Here is a 17303-nt window from a genome sequence, read left to right as displayed (position 1 = left end):
AAAGTGCAAGTAGATAAATAGGTACCGCTCTGGCGGAAAGGTAAACGGCGTTTCCGTGCGCTGCTCTGGTTCGCCAGAAGCGGCTTAGTCCTGCTGGCCACATGACCCGGAAGCTGTACGCCGGCTCCCTCGGCCAGTAAAGCGAGATGAGCGCCATAACCCCAGAGTCAGCCACGACTGGACCTAACGGTCAGGGGTCCCTTAACCTTTACCAGCTTGAGCCTGTTTGGCCACGTCTCTCCTAGAAGGTGCGAGAGAAGAATGAAGGAAGTGCAGGATGTCAAAGGTAATTTCAGCTTTTCTTGCAAAGCTCATTCCTTGCGGTCCCTTAGCTGGGCTGTGCCAACTTTGTGATCGCTGTAAAAACCTCTCGGCTCAATTGGTTCAGAAGAGAGTCCTGCTGCTGGGAATTTCTCCAACTCAATGGCCTTGTCTTGAGAAACAGTTCTGGGCAGACCTTTCCCCTAACCGCATCACAAAGGTTGGGTTTTCTTCCACAGTTTTGGTGTCAAAAGTGGTCCGCATTCAGGACCTCGGCGAACCACCGGCTGCCTCCTTTCCCGTCATCATAGCGAGAAGGATTGGTTTTCTTCCACGGTGGTGAATTTGAAGCAGGGCAGGGCAGTCAGGGTGGATCAGCTGAACCGTCTTCGTGTCATTTCTGCATCAGCCGATTGGGATTCTTATTGATTTTTTTGTTTCATAAAATTTATACACCATTTGATTGTAAAAAGAAAACAAAAACTGAGTGGTTTAAAAATAATAAAATTAATGGTAAAAAAAGAGGCTGCTTAAAACATGCAAAAAATGAAAACCTGCAATAATTTAAATAAACAAAAAGGAAAAAAAAAAAGAAACCAGCATTCTAGATATCTGGGTCAGCTTTTCTAAAAAGAATAATGTTTTTCGCAGGCGGCTTAAAAGGACAGGGAAGGTGCCTGCCGGCTCTCCTTTTCTTCTGCCTGCTGAGGCCCTGATATGTGCTGCAGGGAAGGAACCAGGGAGGCAGGATCAAAGGGAAAATATGTTTTGGCAAACCAGGACTAAGGTCTTACCAGGCTGATGAAGCAAGGAGTTCAGCAACTCCCTTGCAATTCCCAGAGAGAGAAAGGTTTCTGTCTCATGTGGGTCAACCCATAAGATTCATGCAAGGAATGGGGAAGGTGCAGCAGCCCCCGTCCAATTCCACGTGGATAAAAGGTGCAGTGTGAGCCAGGGTTAGTTCCTTGCGGGGGGGGGCTCTTGTTGAGAGGGTCCTCCTCCTCCTGCTCTGGGCTCCCCTTTGCCCACCTGAAGGCTACACAACTCTTCTGCCTTGGATTTGTAAATAAGAATTTTACTACTACCACTTGCATTTTACTAGATGGGCTGGAAGGACATCATGTCCTTTGGTGTTTTGCTTTCTCATTACATACTGTTTATTACCATTCTTCTTCTTTTTTAATAATATTTATTAAAGTTTCAGAAAAAAGAATGACATAAAAGCAAGAAATACAAAAATAAAAGACAAAAATAAAAATACAAGAAAAATACAGAATAAAAAAGTAAAAACACTTACAAAGAAAAAGAAAAAAGAAAAAATAATAAATCAATCTTTCCATAGCTTACATTCATATCCTTGTTTCCCTGACCTCCTCATACCTCCCTTTTTTGTGTTCCAATTCAATTAGTTAATTCAGCAATTTCTTTCCCTCCTTATTATCCTGATCTTTGATCTTAATATATTATAACATTAAATTTTTACCTATTTAAAAATCCAATTTTTCCATATTCTTTTATATCATTACAGCTAAAAACCACTTAACTTCAATCAAACATCATTCTAACATTCATTAATTTTGCAATATTTCTGTAAATAGTCTTTAAATTTCTTCCAATCTTCTTCCACCGACTCATAGAATCATAGAATCATAGAATGATAGAGTTGGAAGAGACCACAAGGGCCATCGAGTCCAACCCCCTGCCAAGCAGGAAACACCATCAGAGCACTCCTGACATATGGTTGTCAAGCCTCTGCTTAAAGACCTCCAAAGTAGGAGACTCCACCACACTCCTTGGCAGCAAATTCCACTGTCGAACAGCTCTTACTGTCAGGAAGTTCTTCCTAATGTTTAGGTGGAATCTTTCTCCCTCCTCTATGTGACATCCTTTTATATATTTGAACATGGCTATCATATCACCCCTTAACCTCCTCTTCTCCAGGCTAAACATGCCCAGCTCCCTTAGCCGTTCCTCATAAGGCATCGTTTCCAGGCCTTTGACCATTTTGGTTGCCCTCCTCTGGACACGTTCCAGTTTGTCAGTGTCCTTCTTGAATTGTGGTGCCCAGAACTGGACACAGTACTCCAGGTGAGGTCTGACCAGAGCAGAATACAGTGGCACTATTACTTCCCTTGATCTAGATGCTATACTCCTATTGACTCTTCTCCCTGGTCTCGGATTCTGCCAGTCATTTCCGCCAATTCCATGTAGTCCATCACTTTCATCTGCCATTCTTCCAGAGTGGGTAGATCTTGTGTCTTCCAATGCTTTGCGATGAGTATTCTTGCTGCTGTTGTAGCATACATAAAGAAAGTTCTGTCCCTCTTTAACACCGATTGGCTGACTATGCCCAGGAGAAAGGCCTCTGGTTTCTTCAAGAAGGTATATTTAAATACCTTTTTCAATTCATTATATATCATCTCCCAGAAAGCCTTAATCCTTGGGCACGTCCACCAAAGGTGAAAGAATGTACCTTCAGTTTCTTTACATTTCCAACATTTATTATCGGGCAAATGGTAGATTTTTGCAAGCTTGACTGGGGTTATGTACCACCTGTATATCATTTTCATAATATTCTCTCTTAAGGCATTGCATGCCGTAAACTTCATACCTGTGATCCATAACTGTTCCCAGTCAGCCATCATTATGTTTTGTCCAATGTCTTGTGCCCATTTAATCATCGCAGATTTCACCGTTTCATCCTGAGTATTCCATTTCAACAGCAAGTTATACATCTTTGACAAAGTCTTAGTTTTGGGTTCTAACAATTCTGTTTCCAATTTTGATTTTTCCACCTGGAAGCCGATTTTCTTGTCCAAATTGTATGCCTGTTTATTACCATTCTTAATTGGTTTCTCAGGTTTGACTTTAATCCTATGCAAATTCCCTGCAGCCTGCCAATGCACCATACAAGTGAAAGCTTTAAAGAACTGTAAATTACCTGTCACTGAGCTGCAATTCCCAGCACCCTTAACAAACTCCCAGTGTGCTCCATACGCAGGATCTCATTTGTCCTATTTCCTAGAAGTTACTTTATTTTCTAGAGCTGGGGGTGGGCAGCGAGGCGGTCAAGTTTGCTGACCGTACCAATTCCAAGTATCGGGATGGAGATAGTTTGTTAAGGGGTGTGTGGGTGTCATGCTCTCCAGGAGCAAACCATGCAATAATGTCCAGAATGGAATCATAGAACTGAATAGTTGGGAGGGTCCCAAGGCTCATCCAGTCCCAACTGCCTGCATTGCAGAAATATTACACACACACACACACACAAATATATATATATATAAAATTTCTGGGTGCTGTTTGACTCCACTCCAGCTCCCCCAGCCCCCACCGTGTGCAAACACACATTCCTCTATTTAAAAAGATAGACTTTTTTTAAGAAAGAAAGAAAGAAAAAAAGAAAGAAAGAAAGAAAGAAAGAAAGAAAGAAAGAAAGAAAGAAAAGACTTTTCTTAAAAAGGAAAGTTGAGCGATGCTGAGGTCCCCTGCCTTCTCTCAAAAGGCTATTTCTCAAAATGCTACACCTGCATGGGCTGGGGGGCGCTGATCAGGCCTGCCCCACCTCTATGTGAAAATAAAGACTTCCTGAGCATTAACAACCCGGGCTTGAAATGGGTGAAAATTAGGCATTGGTTCCCGATGCCCAGCGAAGCCTTCTCTCCGAGGGGAGGACTTGCCAGGGTGCGGGTGTGTTTTGCCCCCTGGAGGCAGAGGCGGCCCCCAGCAACAAGCCAGGATTGTTCGTGGGACGCCCAGAAGTGGCCAGACCATCCGAGGCTGAAAGAGCAGGAGACTCCATCTCAGAGTTGTTGGGTTCAAGCTCCAAGCTGAGCAAAAGATTCCCTTGCAGGGGGTTGGCCTCTATAGATGACCCTCGTGGTCCCTTCCAACATTGGCCTGATCCTGCAGCCTGGCTCTTCATTTGCTCCTATGTTAATCAATCAGGCTGTCCAGATATGGTTTTCCCAGTCGTGATGTATGGAAGTGAGAGCTGGACCATCAAGAAGGCTGATGGCCGAAGAATGGATGCTTTTGAATTCTGGTGCTGGAGGAGACTCTTGAGAGTCCCATGGACTGCAAGAAGATCCAACCTCTCCATTCTTCAGGAAATCAGCCCTGAGTGCTCACTGGAAGGACAGATCCTGAAGCTGAGGCTCCAAGACTTTGGCCACCTCCTGAGAAGAGAAGACTCCCTGGAAAAGACCCTGATGTTGGGAAAGATGGAGGGCACAAGGAGAAGGGGACGACAGAGGGTGAGATGGTGGGACAGTGTTCTCAAAGCTACCAGCATGAGTTTGACCAAACTGCGGGAGGCAGTGGAAGACAGGAGGGCCTGGCATGCTCTGGTCCAGGGGGTCACAAAGAGGCGGACATGACTAAAGGACTAAAGAACAACACAGACAGAGCAGCAGCAAGAATTCTCATCGCAAAGCATTGGAAGACACAAGATCTACCCACCTTGGAAGATTGGCAGATGCAACTAATGGACTACATGGAAATGGCGGAAATGACTGGCAGAATCCGAGACCAGGGAGAGGAGACGGTGGAGGAAGATTGGAAGAAATTTAAAATTTATTTGCAGAAATATTGTAAAATTTATGAATGTTAAGGACATTGAAATGAATTGCAGGGGTTTTAGCAACAAAGTAAAATGTAAGATTGGATTAACAACAGATAAATTAATAGGATATGAATTTGCTGAATTTCTAAAAAGGGATACAAGAACGGGAGACGTGAGGAAGTCCGGAAAATAAGTTAATTGAAGATGAGAAATTATGAAAGAGGGAATTTTTGTTTTTTGTTACTATATGTGTTTTTATCTCTTTTTTCTTTTTCTTTTGATGTGTTTAATGTTTGTATTTTTGTATTGTACTTTTTTTCTTTTGTGATGTTGTATTTTCTCTGTTTTTGTATGTTTTTTTATTGTGAAAACCTAATAAAATATTATAAAAAAAATAAAGAACAACACAGACAGGGAGGCGGAGGCGGCGTCGAGAGAAAAGAGGGGGCAAGTGGCACGTGGTGCACATGGTTTGCAAGATACGTGTCTTTCAAAACGTGTTTGCGGGCGGAGGGTGATTGCATTATTTTCGTTTCGTTATGCATGTTGCGCTCTCATTTTTTGTTTCGATATTGCGCACTGCCCGGCGATCTTTTGATGAAGGACACCACGCGAATATAAAAGGTAGATAAGATAGAGAAACCTATAGCTGAACCTCCCAGAGGCGCAAGGAGTACCCGCAATAAAAGACAATCATATTTCAATAAAAATTTCGAAACTAGAGCAATGCCGAAAACACTCCTTGTTGCCGCAATGTGGCCAAGGATATTAATACCGAGCTTGATGGGGAAAGGGGAATTTTCGCTGACGGGGGAAGCTCTCCGTTCCCTTTTCTGTCCTAAGGTAACACCTAATAATAATAATAATAATAATTTATTATTATTTATACCCCAACTATCTGGCTGGATCTCCCAAGGTAACCCAACACCCGCACCCACCCGCTGCTGGCTCCCGGCCCAGTGGAAAAGCTGGCTGTTCATTAAACCAGAACTCTGCCCCGGAATAGCAGACTAGGCACACCTTGGCAGCTCCCTTTCTTTGCAGGGGACGTGGCCGGAGCGCCCCGGGGAAGAGTAGCTGCAGGGAACGGCTGCCGGGCGGCAGAACTTGCTCTGTCTCTGGGAGACGCGCGGGGCCCCATGGAGCTGCTCGTCCTCTGTTGGCACCCTCTCTGGGTGCCTTGCACCCTGGTCCTGTCCGTGGTGCTCTGGGCAAGGAGGGCAGCGTGGAGACCTGCGGCGTGTCCCGTGGACCTGCGTGGCAAAACCGCCGTGGTCACTGGAGCCAACAGTGGTGAGTCCGCAAGATGTGCTGCGCCCGAGGGGCCAGGGGGCTTTAGCCTTGACTCCTCCCCAGACCCCCAACTCGGTAGATTTTACCTGCTTATCGGGGCTGCGCAAAGGGATTAAGGGGGCATTGAACGCTTCGGAAAACAGAACCCTAGAATTGCAGAACTGGAAGGAACTGCCAAGAATCATTTATTCCAACCTCCTGCAAGACAGGAATCTCAGCTCAAGATTCTGGAGGGTCATTAATCATAGAATTGGAAGGGACCCCCGAGTTTCATATAGTCCAAGCGCCCGCAATGTGGAAATCTCGACACGCAGTTGTTGCGTGTTTCGGATGTTTCTTAGTGGTTCTGAACTTGTGGGTTATGTCTGCATGGACATGCATTTTCCTTGGCACTTAAAGTACGCGCACCCTAATACAGTATTATTATACCACCACGCAAGTGGGACTTCAGGAGGGACACCTGTCGGGTATGATCTAGCTGCGGTTCTTCCGTTGCGCCATTGTGCAATTGTGTGTGTGCGCGAAAGAGAGAGAGAATGTTGCAGCAGGACAGATCAAACGAGGCGGCGCCTGGTTAAACTATGTACGCAACTCGCTCCAGCAGCAGGAGGCAGCCCTCCTGACCCCCAGCCTGGAAGGCTTTAAAATGCCCGGCGGACCCAGGGAGGAGGGGAAGGTGGGAAGTCCAGAAATTCGGAGGAATCTGTAAAGATGGATCCAGTTACAGATAGGTAGCCGTGTTGGTCTGCCATAGTCAAAATAAAAAAATTCCTTCCAGTAGCACCTTAAAGACCAACTAAGTTAGTTCTTGGTATGAGCTTTCGTGTGCATGCACACGTATCTGAAGAAGTGTGCATGCACACGAAAGCTCATACCAAGAACTAACTTAGTTGGTCTTTAAGGTGCTACTGGAAGGAATTTTTTTATTGTAAAGATGGGTGTTCGTATTGTTATAATGTTATACTTGTAATACAAGTAAAACCAAATTAAAATTATTTCAAACAAACAAACAAAATCAAATAAATGAATAAGTTTAAATAAATAAATAGATATGTAAAAATACAATAATAAAATAGAATAAAATGCCTGGAGGAGGAAGAGACGGCTATCGAGGGCTGAAGGGAGCAGAGCTTCTGAGTACCGTATTGATTGTTGGAGACCCCAGGAGCGGAGGGGCCTCTGCTGCTCCAATCCTATTTACAGGTTTCCCATAATAGGCACCTGGTTGGCCAGGGTGAGACCTGGACGCAGCCCTGGGTGGGTTCCCTTTGGCCGGATCCAGCAGCCTCTTGTGATTTAGCCCTGCGTGGGTTGCTGCGTGGGCCCTCCTTCCTCCTGCCCCCCTGAAACAATGGGGCTAGGGGGTGGTGGCATGAGCTGGCCTGCGGCCGATGGCTTCGGACTTCATAGCACTGCGGGGTTCAAAGGGACTCCGAGGGTCCTCTGTCTAGTCCAGCCCCCGCAGTGCCAGAATCCTGCCCACAGCCGTCCCTGGATGGGCTCAAACCACCGACCTTCTGGCTGACAGCCAGACCCACCGACCCCTGGGGGCTTCCCAGGGAATCCCCACTCCCCTGGGGCAGGTGAGCAGGATCTGGGCAGAAGGGCGAGTCTGGTTGCTTGGGCTCCCAGACCAAGAGGGAAGCCGGTCAGGGCCAGGGGGAGACCCACGAAGCGCTGGTGAGGTCCTTGACTCGCCCCCGGGCTCCGCTGCCTGCAGGGATTGGCAAGTGCGTGGCTCTGGAGCTGGCGCGCAGGAATGCCCGGACCATCCTGGCCTGCCGGAGCCGAGAGAGAGGGGCGGCAGCCGTGGAGGAGATCCGCAGGGCCACGGGGAACCCCGACGTCCACCTGCGCATCCTGGACACCAGCTCCATGGCGTCGGTGAGGAGCTTCGCGCGGCAGTTCCTGGAGGAAGAGGGGCAGCTGCACATCCTGGTCAACAACGCCGGGGCCACAGGTAAGTGGCAGGGCTGGGCGGGCGGCGGAAGGAGCCACCAGGCGCTGGATCGGACCCCTGCTCGCCGGCGGACCCTCTCCAGGGGGCCGCTAGGAAGCCACAGAGCCTCTGCTCCTGGGGGCTTGGACGACAGGACTGTGCTGCCTGCACCAAAGTGTGATTGGCCCCGATTCTGGAAACCCGGGACGCACCCACCGCGCAGCAGGGCGCCCCAGCCCCTAAGCAAAGGCACCTCTTGGGATCGCCTATTACATATATATTACATGGTAGTTACCGTACAATTTCATCACTATACAGTACATATATTATATTATTGTATATACGGATTCCCCACATCTAACCCTATACCCAACTCACCATTTACCCAAATCCCAATGTGACTTCCTTCACCCACATGCATGATATCCTTCTGGCTACCTTAAAACTTTAACATTGTGTTCATAATTCTTCATCACATTGATGAATCCTCTATCTTAAAATCATTGTTTAATGAACTCAATCAGTACTTATCCAGAAATTTCTCTTGAAGTAATTTTGTGCAATATATTCTTCAACCCATTTCCATTCCTTTCTTAATTTTTGTTTTGATTGTATTGTATTCAGCGCTGTCAACTTGGCTAGTTCAATATATTCGCAAAATTTAATTTGCCACTCTGACATTGAGGGAGTCTCCTGTTGGGATCTTCTTCCAATCCTTCTTAGGGCTGGTCCACCAAGGCAAGTGTGGACAGGCAGCCCTCTGGTACAAGCGCGGGAGGGCAGCCGTCCCCTGCGCACTCACCTGCCAGCCTCCGCGGAGCATCCCTCGGCAGCGACCGCTCTTGCAAACGGCGCAAAACAACAGCGAAGCGTCTTGCTGCACCTGAAAGACAAGAGGGTGGATTCTCTGGAGCACCAAAGCTGGCTTCTGCGGAGATCCATTCTCTGCTCTTTCATGTGCTGCCCAAAAGACTCCTGCGGTGACCCCTGTCAAAGCCACTGCGAAGAGGTTCGCTGGGCTGGGGGGGGGGGGCTGCCTGGCTTGATCCAGCAGCAGCAGGTCTCTCCTGCTGTTGCTGTTTCCTTATCTATCTCACCTCCTTCTCCGAGGAGCTCCAGGCAGCGTCCCTCGATTTACGCATAAGCTCAACAAGCTCAAGCTTAGGGCCCCGCTCGTTGGGGAAACCCCCCAAAATTAAAGGAAATAACACCTGGATGTACATTTCCAAAATATAAGATAAAAAACAAATAAAATAAATCCTAAAGGCAGCAACAGTGTTTTGTTTTGTGTTGTGTATGGACCTATTAGGTCCATATATCATGGGTAGGCAACCTAAGGCCCGTGGGCCAGATCTGGCCCAATCACCCTCTCAATCCGGCCCACGAATGGCCTGGGAATCAGCGTGTTTTTACATGAGTAGAATGTGTCCTTTTATTTAAAATGCATCTCTAGGTTATTTGTGGGGCATAGGAATTCGTTAATTTTTCTCTCTCTTCAAAATATAGTCTGGCCCACCACATAGTCCGAGGGACAGTGGATCAGTCCATGGCTGAAAAAGGTCGCTGACCCCTGCCATATAGCAAAGGGACCATTAGGTCCAGTCGTGACCGACTCTGGGGTTGCGACGCTCATCTCGCTTTACTGGCTGAGGGAGCTGGCGTACAGCTTCCGGGTCATGTGGCCAGCAGGACTAAGCTGCTTCTTGTGAACCAGAGCAGCACACGAAAATGCCGTTTACCTTCCTGCCAGAGTGGTACCTATTTATCTACTTGCACTTTGAGGTGCTTTCGAACTACCAGGTTGGCAGCAGTAGGGACCGAGCAACAGGAGCTCACCCCGTCATTGCGGGGATTCGAACCGCCAACCTTCTGATCGGCAAGTCCTAGGCTCTGTGGTCTAACCCACAGCACCACCCATGTCCCTTATATAGCACAAAAAAACAGTGACAATTTGTTGTTGACAAAGAACAGCTGGACATATAAAGGGCCCCATTACCTTAGCTTAGGGACTTATCAAACCTAAATCCGGCCCTGGGTCTCCCCCTCCTCATGTCATCCCCACAACAACAACAACCCTGAGAGGTCGTGTCTGGCCCCCAAGATCACCCAGGGAGCTTCACGGTAAAATGGTGGCAATCCGAACTCCGGCCTCCCCGTCCTAGCCCAGCTCTAACCATTGCACCACACTGCCTCTCTCTCCACTGGTGCCTTTCCTGGTGCCTGCCCCAGGGAGACTTTGGCAAGGACCTCACTTGTGCCCATTTCAGGGAGCCGAAGGAACACCTTGGGCTGGAGGGTGTCAGATACCCTTGGAGAGGTGGGCTGCCTGTCAGTCTGCTCCCCATCTTCTCTCCCTCCAGGTTTGCCGTTCACGGTCACCCCCGAGGGACTGAGCCTGATGTTTGCCACCAACTACCTGGGCCACTTTCTGCTCACCAACTTGCTTCTAGGTAAGGCCACGCATCTCTTCCCCCTCTCAGCCCCATAGCTTGACCCCCAGGGTTATCTGTGGGGATTCGGGAGGCATCTAGAGCAGTGATTCCCAAAGTGGGGCAGGGATATAGTCCCCTGGAGGGATGGGGTTCTCCCTAGGGGGTCGCCAAAGGTGTAAAGGAGTGTCAGGTTTGAAAAAACTTGCATTGCTGGATCAAGTGCCTCCGTTTTCTTAAATTAATTAAACGGAGCAGATTTCATTGGGTTTCGAATAAGCGTGGAATTAATTGGTTCGTGTTTTGAATTTTATTGCATAATCAATAAAATTGGGTCGTGCCAAGTGCTCTTCCAAGCTATTTATTTATTTAATAAAAAATATTCCCCGCTTGATTGTAAAAAGAAGAAAAACAGCAGATTAGGAAAAGAGGAAACAAGAAAATCGAGGAGAAATTACATCAGCAAACAATTAAAGCACTAAAACAGATTAAAAAATAATGTTAAGAATAACGGTTTTTTTGTAGGTGGAGAAGGGGTTGCTGGGGCTGAGTTTATGGAATCAAGTGGGGGGGCCAAAAAAGTTTGGGTGTCGACCGCTGAGCTATGGGGACCCTTCCCCGCTAAGGAAGTGGGTGCTGCTTGGGGAAGCAGCCGCTGGGGGGCAGTGAGAGAAGTGGGTGTTGCGGGGCAGGGGCTGAGCCCGGCCCCGATCCCTCCCGGTTCACCAGTAGGTAGAGGAGGGTCTTTGCTCCAGCCCATCACCCCTTTTTTGTTAGTTTTTAAAAAATATATATTTATTTGGTTTTTCAGATTAACTTTTGCAGTCCCATATCCAACATACAACATAGAAACAAGATTCCCAATAATCTCTTGGATTTTCCTCCTTTGTAGGTCCTGTTATTAATCATTTCCTGCTGCATCTTTTATGATAATCCAAATCTTTTACCTCTTCATTGTGTCCAAAATTCACCATTAAACTTCAAGGGTTATTCCAATCCTACCAAAGATTTTAACTATTTACAGTGGTTTTTAGGATAAATTATCAAGGTTCCCCATTCCTTATTAAAATTGTGGTCTTCCTGATTTCTGATTCTTCCGGTCATTTTAGCCATTTCAGCATAATCCATCACCTTGATCTGCCATTCTTCTCTACCTACCAGCCTGTCACCCTTTGTGCCCCCTTCTTGTGTCCCCCAAACCCTGCAGACGCCATGAAGGCCTCGGCCCCTTCGCGCATCGTCAACGTCTCCTCCTTCAGACATCGGGCGGGGGAAGCGAACGTCCAGTTCCTGAGCGGAAAGGAGCAGCCGAAGAGCTTCGACAAGGCCTACAACAGCACCAAGCTCATGAACGTCCTCTTCACGGTGGAGCTGGCCCGGAGGCTGCAGGGGACAGGTCAGCGCACCGCCCTTCCCTCTCGCGGTTAGGGGTCGTGGGTGGCGCTGTGGTCTAAACCTCTGAGCCTAGAACTTGCCGATCAGAAGGTTGGTGGTTCAAATCCCCACGACGGGGTGAGCTCCCATTGCTCGGTCCCTGCTCCTGCCAACCTAGCAGTTTGAAAGCACGCCAGTGCAAGTAGATAAATAGGTACCGCTCTGGCGGGAAGGTAAACGGCGTTTCCGTGTGCTCTGGTTTCGATCACTGTGTTCCATTGTGCCAGAAGTGGCTTAGTCCTGCTGGCCACATGACCCGGAAAGCTGTTTGTGGACAAACGCCGGCTCCCTCGGCCTGAAAGAGAGATGAGGGCCGCACCACATAGTCGCCTTTGACTGGACTTAACCATCCAGGGGTCCTTTACCTTTACCTTTGAGGGGCCGCCCTGTGGGTGGGAATCCTAGAATGGTAGAGTCCAGGCATCCCCCACCTTTGGCCCTCCAGATACTTTCTTGACACGCAGAGAAGATAAGCTGCTTTCTGTTCTGCTGTTCGTCATCTGGGCCCATAACCAAAAATGTCGGGATCTCCGCTCGGCCAAGCTGATAAAGCGCATTTTCTTCCCGAGCCTTCAGAGTCGCCTCCCGACGATTAACTGACGACCTCAAGCCTTTGATGAGGCTCCAAGGCACGTCCTCCCAGAAGAGCATTAAAACAGCATGCGGAAGTGATGAGATTTATGGCTACATTTTAATGAGTTTTATTTCTAAACTACGCAGAACGGAAAAGACGTCCTCTCTCTATGAAAGCAGAGAGCAACTGAACAAAGGAACAAAGGAATCAGGGAACCACATTAACGTCACATCCCGTCTCCTAACCGTGAGACTCCAAGAGTCTGGACTGTCTCTGGAATGTAAACAGTGTCCTGTGACTCGGCGCAGCTGCACAGTGAGAAGAACAGAAACTAACAGTTTGGCCTACGACTCCCATGATCCCTAGCTAACAGGACCAGTGGTCAGGGATGATGGGAATTGTAGTCCAAAACATCTGGAGGGCCGAAGGTTGGGGTGCCTGATCTAGTCCAACCCCCTGCAATGAATCTCTTTGATGGCCCCCCAACCCTTGCTTGGAAGCACCCAAGGAAGGAGAGCCCGCTACCTTCTAAGAACATCAGACGAGTCTGGCTGCTGGATCAGGCCCGGTGCCCATCCAGTCCAGCCTCTTGCTCTCACAGTGGCCAAGCAGATGCCCGGGATGGGAAACCCGCAATCAGGATTCGAACACAACACTCTCCCCTCCTTCTGTTTCCAGCAACTGGGACGCAGGGCATTGCGGCTTCCAACCGAGGAGGTAGAGCCATTGATAGCTTTAAAGACTTCAAGGCCCCCCTTCCCGCCCCACAATTAATTCAGAGGTGGGCAACTGGCATCCAGCCTGACCTTGGCAGACCACCCAGACAGGTGTCAATCACATGGCGCAGCTATGACCCATTTCTCCACTGGTCAGTGCTGACTTTGAGCTGCGCTTTCTGCTGGGATTGGTTGGCCATGAAGGACTGGGGCCAGTTCCAGGGAGCTCAGAGGCCCCCCCTGGCCAGTCACAAAACAGTGGCAGACCCCCCCCTCCAGCTCCAGCATCCCATCAACATCACTTTGCATTGTGGGATATGTTTGGGAAAACATTTTTAATTCAATTTTTCTTTCTGGTCTGCTCTTGTGAAATATCACCCCGTCTCATTTTTTTTTACAAAAGCAAAAACTATGGCGAGGAAGCTAGCATTAAAAGTTTGGGGCAGCGCTCAGCAAAGCTCCCCTGTGGCTCACAGCCTGGAGACGCTGCTGGTTGTGTGTGGAGCTGCTCTTGGGGGCCCCACCTAGACATGAAAGCCCAGATTTTGTTGCAGACACGCCCCTTTGCCCCCGCACCATGATGCCCTTTCTGGGTGTGAATGGGATAGGAGTCTCCTCACCGCCTCCTGCTGCCAACAGGCTGGGAAGACAGAGAAAGGTTTTTCCTCCCTCTCCCTTCACTCTGTAATGATCCAGTCAGAGATCTGCCCTGCTGCCAGCCAGGGGTGGCAGAGCTGGGCGCTGCGTGCCCCCTGCCCTGGCACTCGGTGACTGAGGACCGGCTTCCCTTGCAGGAGTGACCGTCAATGCTCTGAGCCCAGGAATCGTCCACACGGAGATCATGCAGAACTTCAGCTGGTGGGCTCGCTTCCTCTTCCATCTCGTGGGCATCCTCTTCCTCAAGGTGAGAGGGGACGGAGGCTGGTCCTCGGGGGCAGCCAGTGGCTGCCTCTCAGAGCCTTAGGGTCTGGCCTACCCCACAGGGTCGTTGCGGGGATTGAATGAGGAGGGGGGGAGAAGAACCGTGCGCACCACCTTCGGCTCCTCGGAGAAAAAGGCGGGATAAACGAGCAAGAACAAATACAATGAATAAAGCCGAAGAAAGCAGAAGTGCAAAAGTCAGCGGGGCAGAGACTTCGCCAATTCCCAAGCTCAGCCAGTGTCAAGTGAGGGTGGGATTTGAACTCAGGTCTCTCACAGGTTCTAGTCCGACACTAAGCTCTCGGGCCCCCCTCCATCTGCCTTCTGTTGTTGAGTCGTTTAGTCGTGTCTGACTCTTGGTGACCCCCTGGACCAGAGCACGCCAGGCCCTCCTGTCTTCCAGTTCCTCCCGCAGTTTGGTCAAACTCATGCTGGTAGCTTCGAGAACACTGTCCAACCATCTCACCCTCTGTTTTCCCCTTCTCCTTGTGCCCTCCATCTTTCCCAACATCAGGGTCTTTTCCAGGGAGTCTTCTCTTCCCATGAGGTGGCCAAAGTCTTGGAGCCTCAGCTTCAGGATCTGTCCTTCCAGTGAGCACTCAGGGCTGATTTTCTTAAGAATGGAGAGGTGTGATCTTCTTGCAGTCCATGGGACTCTCTAGAGCAGGGGTCGGCAAGGTTTAATGTAGGGATATCGCGGAGTGGGGTCCGGAGGGAGCACACTTCCCCACCAGCAGGCAGCCACAATCTGCCTGCACACGTGACCTTGGGGTGCAGGGAACCCCCCCCCCCAGACAAGCCACGGCTTCAATGTGGAAGCTTATTTTTGGGAATGAGTGGAGGCAAGGTACAGCCATCCTATAATGTAGACTGCTTTTTGTGTTCGTGGGACGTAAAGCGCGTCTGCTGTGGAAATGTGTGATGACTAAGATCGCTAAACGCAAAGATCTAACAGTGTCTGACCTATCTATAAGCGCTGTGCCAGTGAGGCATTTTAGTTCAGCAGAACATGTGCAATGGCTAGCAGTTCAGGGTATTTGTCTCGGAAAGGTTGCAGCGCTTGATCTACAAAGTACTGGCATGAGGTCAGACTGTTAGCATACCCTTTCCACTGGTATCTTTTTGCTGGACGTTTATTGTTTAACACAGGGATGGTGAAAAAGCAAACTTCTCCCTGTTGATGCCAGCTAGAGGTTATGGAAATACCCTCTGAAGGGCCTTTTGCTTCTCTTAGTAACTCAACAGAGGCTGAAATTGTGCAAAGGGTAACTTATAAAGGTTTGGGAAATTCTAATTGGGCAAGCAGAAGCAGATTTCAGGACCTAGTTGGAACTTCAAGTTGCTCTGCTACCAGGGCATATAAAGCATTTAATTTTCGCCCTGAGATTGGTCATTGGTCCATCCAAATAGGATCTTGCGTCAGCCACTTTAAGGGCAACGCTGAGACAAAATCAGACATGATTTCAAGGTTTGAATTTGGTTTCTGTAAAGCACAACTAAAGAAGAAGCTGGAAGGGTGGAAACGCCCCTTCCCAGTGATCTGTCTGCAACCGCCAGCACAGAAAGGGGAAAAAAAAAGAGTAGGTGCAACAGGCCCCCTTTAGCAGTCTGTGGATACGCTTGCGTTCTGAGAATGCCTATGTAGACAGAATCAGTTGTCCCTTTTGCAGAGATTACGTGGGACTAGTGGAGGATCAAACCCACAGGTCCAGGGGAAAGATGCCCACTGGTCTGAAATGGAAATGAGATGAACCTCCCCAGGCAAATGAAAAATGGTGTCTTCCTGCATAATTAATTCAGTAAATTCATAAGTAAAATTTAGCCCCGCACTGCCGTTGGTGGCAGGTTTTTCAAAGATGTTACTGGCTGTGGGGCTAACTGAGCAGGAAAACCTTCCCCCCTTTTTGGTCCTGGGTCAGAGGGTGACCCGATTACTGGCTGTTCCCTGAGTAACACACAGCATCTGCAAGCGAACTAGCTTTATGGGCTTGAAGGGCATGTAGGGCGCATGTAGAAATCACAGGAACCTGTTTCTGTAGCAATCGCGTTTGCAGGTTCACAACGGCTTTCTTAAATGCCTGCAAAGCGTATGCATCAATTAAGGGGAAACACTGTTGAGGCGGCTGACTAAACTGCCCTTCTCCTGCCAGATGTTCAAGGAGAAGGCTTTGGGCAGCATGCGTACGGGCTTGATGCTCTGCAGCTTGGCGAAATTCACTAAGCCAAATGACAAACTGGCTAGGATTCAAGAGCATTTTCATTACAGATTTCTGATCATAAGGAATCAATACAGAGTCTGAGGACTCATCCTCCTCCAGTCCACATGAATAGGTACTGGTCAAAGCCAATTCATTATCGGCTGTTTCCACCTTTCTGATTACAGAATAAGGCAGAGGGTCCCAACCGCTAACTTGTTGGTCCCGAGCATCTGGTGCCCTTGCAACCGGACTCAGCATGTTTAGCTCAGCAAGCTCTTCCACAGTTAGGTGAGAAGATGCTTTTGCCTCCTTAACCATTTGCTCTTCAGCGGCGAGATTTGGCTCCTGAGCCTTTACCGACTCAGAAAGCACCGCTGGATCTGCCAAGCCAGGCAGACTTGAGGGCTGAGATGAAGTATCAGAAGAAATTTTTTTGGGTTGAGATAAAAGAGAGAATTGCTGAGAACCCTGTTAAACCACAGCTGCAGCTGTTGGTTTCTCAGGCGCTGGCTGCTTAACAGCCAGGCTCAGTGGAACTGCGACCACCACCCTCGTCAGGGTGGGAGAAACAGATGGGTTGGTAAGAGAAAGAACAGGCTGAACTTCTGCAGGGCCGAACCGCTGAACCGCATCTCTGCAGAAGTGCCATGTTTGAAGCAGTTGCACGGGCGAACGCGGCGCCGAGTGCAGGGTCTGCCCTATTTGCTCCCAGTCCCTGAGCCGGAGAGACCCTCTCTCTGGATATCAGGAACACCGGGCATCAATTTCCTTCAAGAGAGCATCAAGTGCTTCGGAGGAACAGGGATGCCGTGCTTTTGAGAGCAAATACTGAAGATCTTTACGATGCTTCAGTCGCTGGACAGACTCGGAATCCCCCATCTCCCTTCCTTCGTATACTCACCGGGATCCTTAGAGAGGATGTGAAAGACGCGTCTGAAACCCTTGCTGGGCGAAGTGAGTAGTCTAGCCCAAAG

The 17303-nt window shown here is 48.9% G+C and overlaps 1 protein-coding gene across 1 annotated transcript; it reads left to right on the top strand.

The window, feature by feature from the left end:
- Positions 1-5861: 5861 nt before the first annotated feature.
- On the top strand, positions 5862-14189 carry LOC308594319 (retinol dehydrogenase 13-like). Its single transcript, XM_081207388.1, has 5 exons — positions 5862-6118; positions 7839-8078; positions 10418-10507; positions 11694-11882; positions 14005-14189. Exons 1-5 carry the CDS (start codon positions 5965-5967, stop codon positions 14172-14174), a joined length of 843 nt encoding a protein of 280 aa, XP_081063514.1. The 5' UTR covers positions 5862-5964; the 3' UTR covers positions 14175-14189.
- Positions 14190-17303: the final 3114 nt, after the last annotated feature.

The sequence above is a fragment of the Podarcis bocagei genome (genome assembly GCF_964188305.1).
Source record: "Podarcis bocagei genome assembly, chromosome: 9".
NCBI lineage: Eukaryota > Metazoa > Chordata > Lepidosauria > Squamata > Lacertidae > Podarcis > Podarcis bocagei.
The sequence above is the reverse complement of the archived record's forward strand: the minus strand, read 5'-3'. Positions and strand labels throughout refer to the sequence as shown.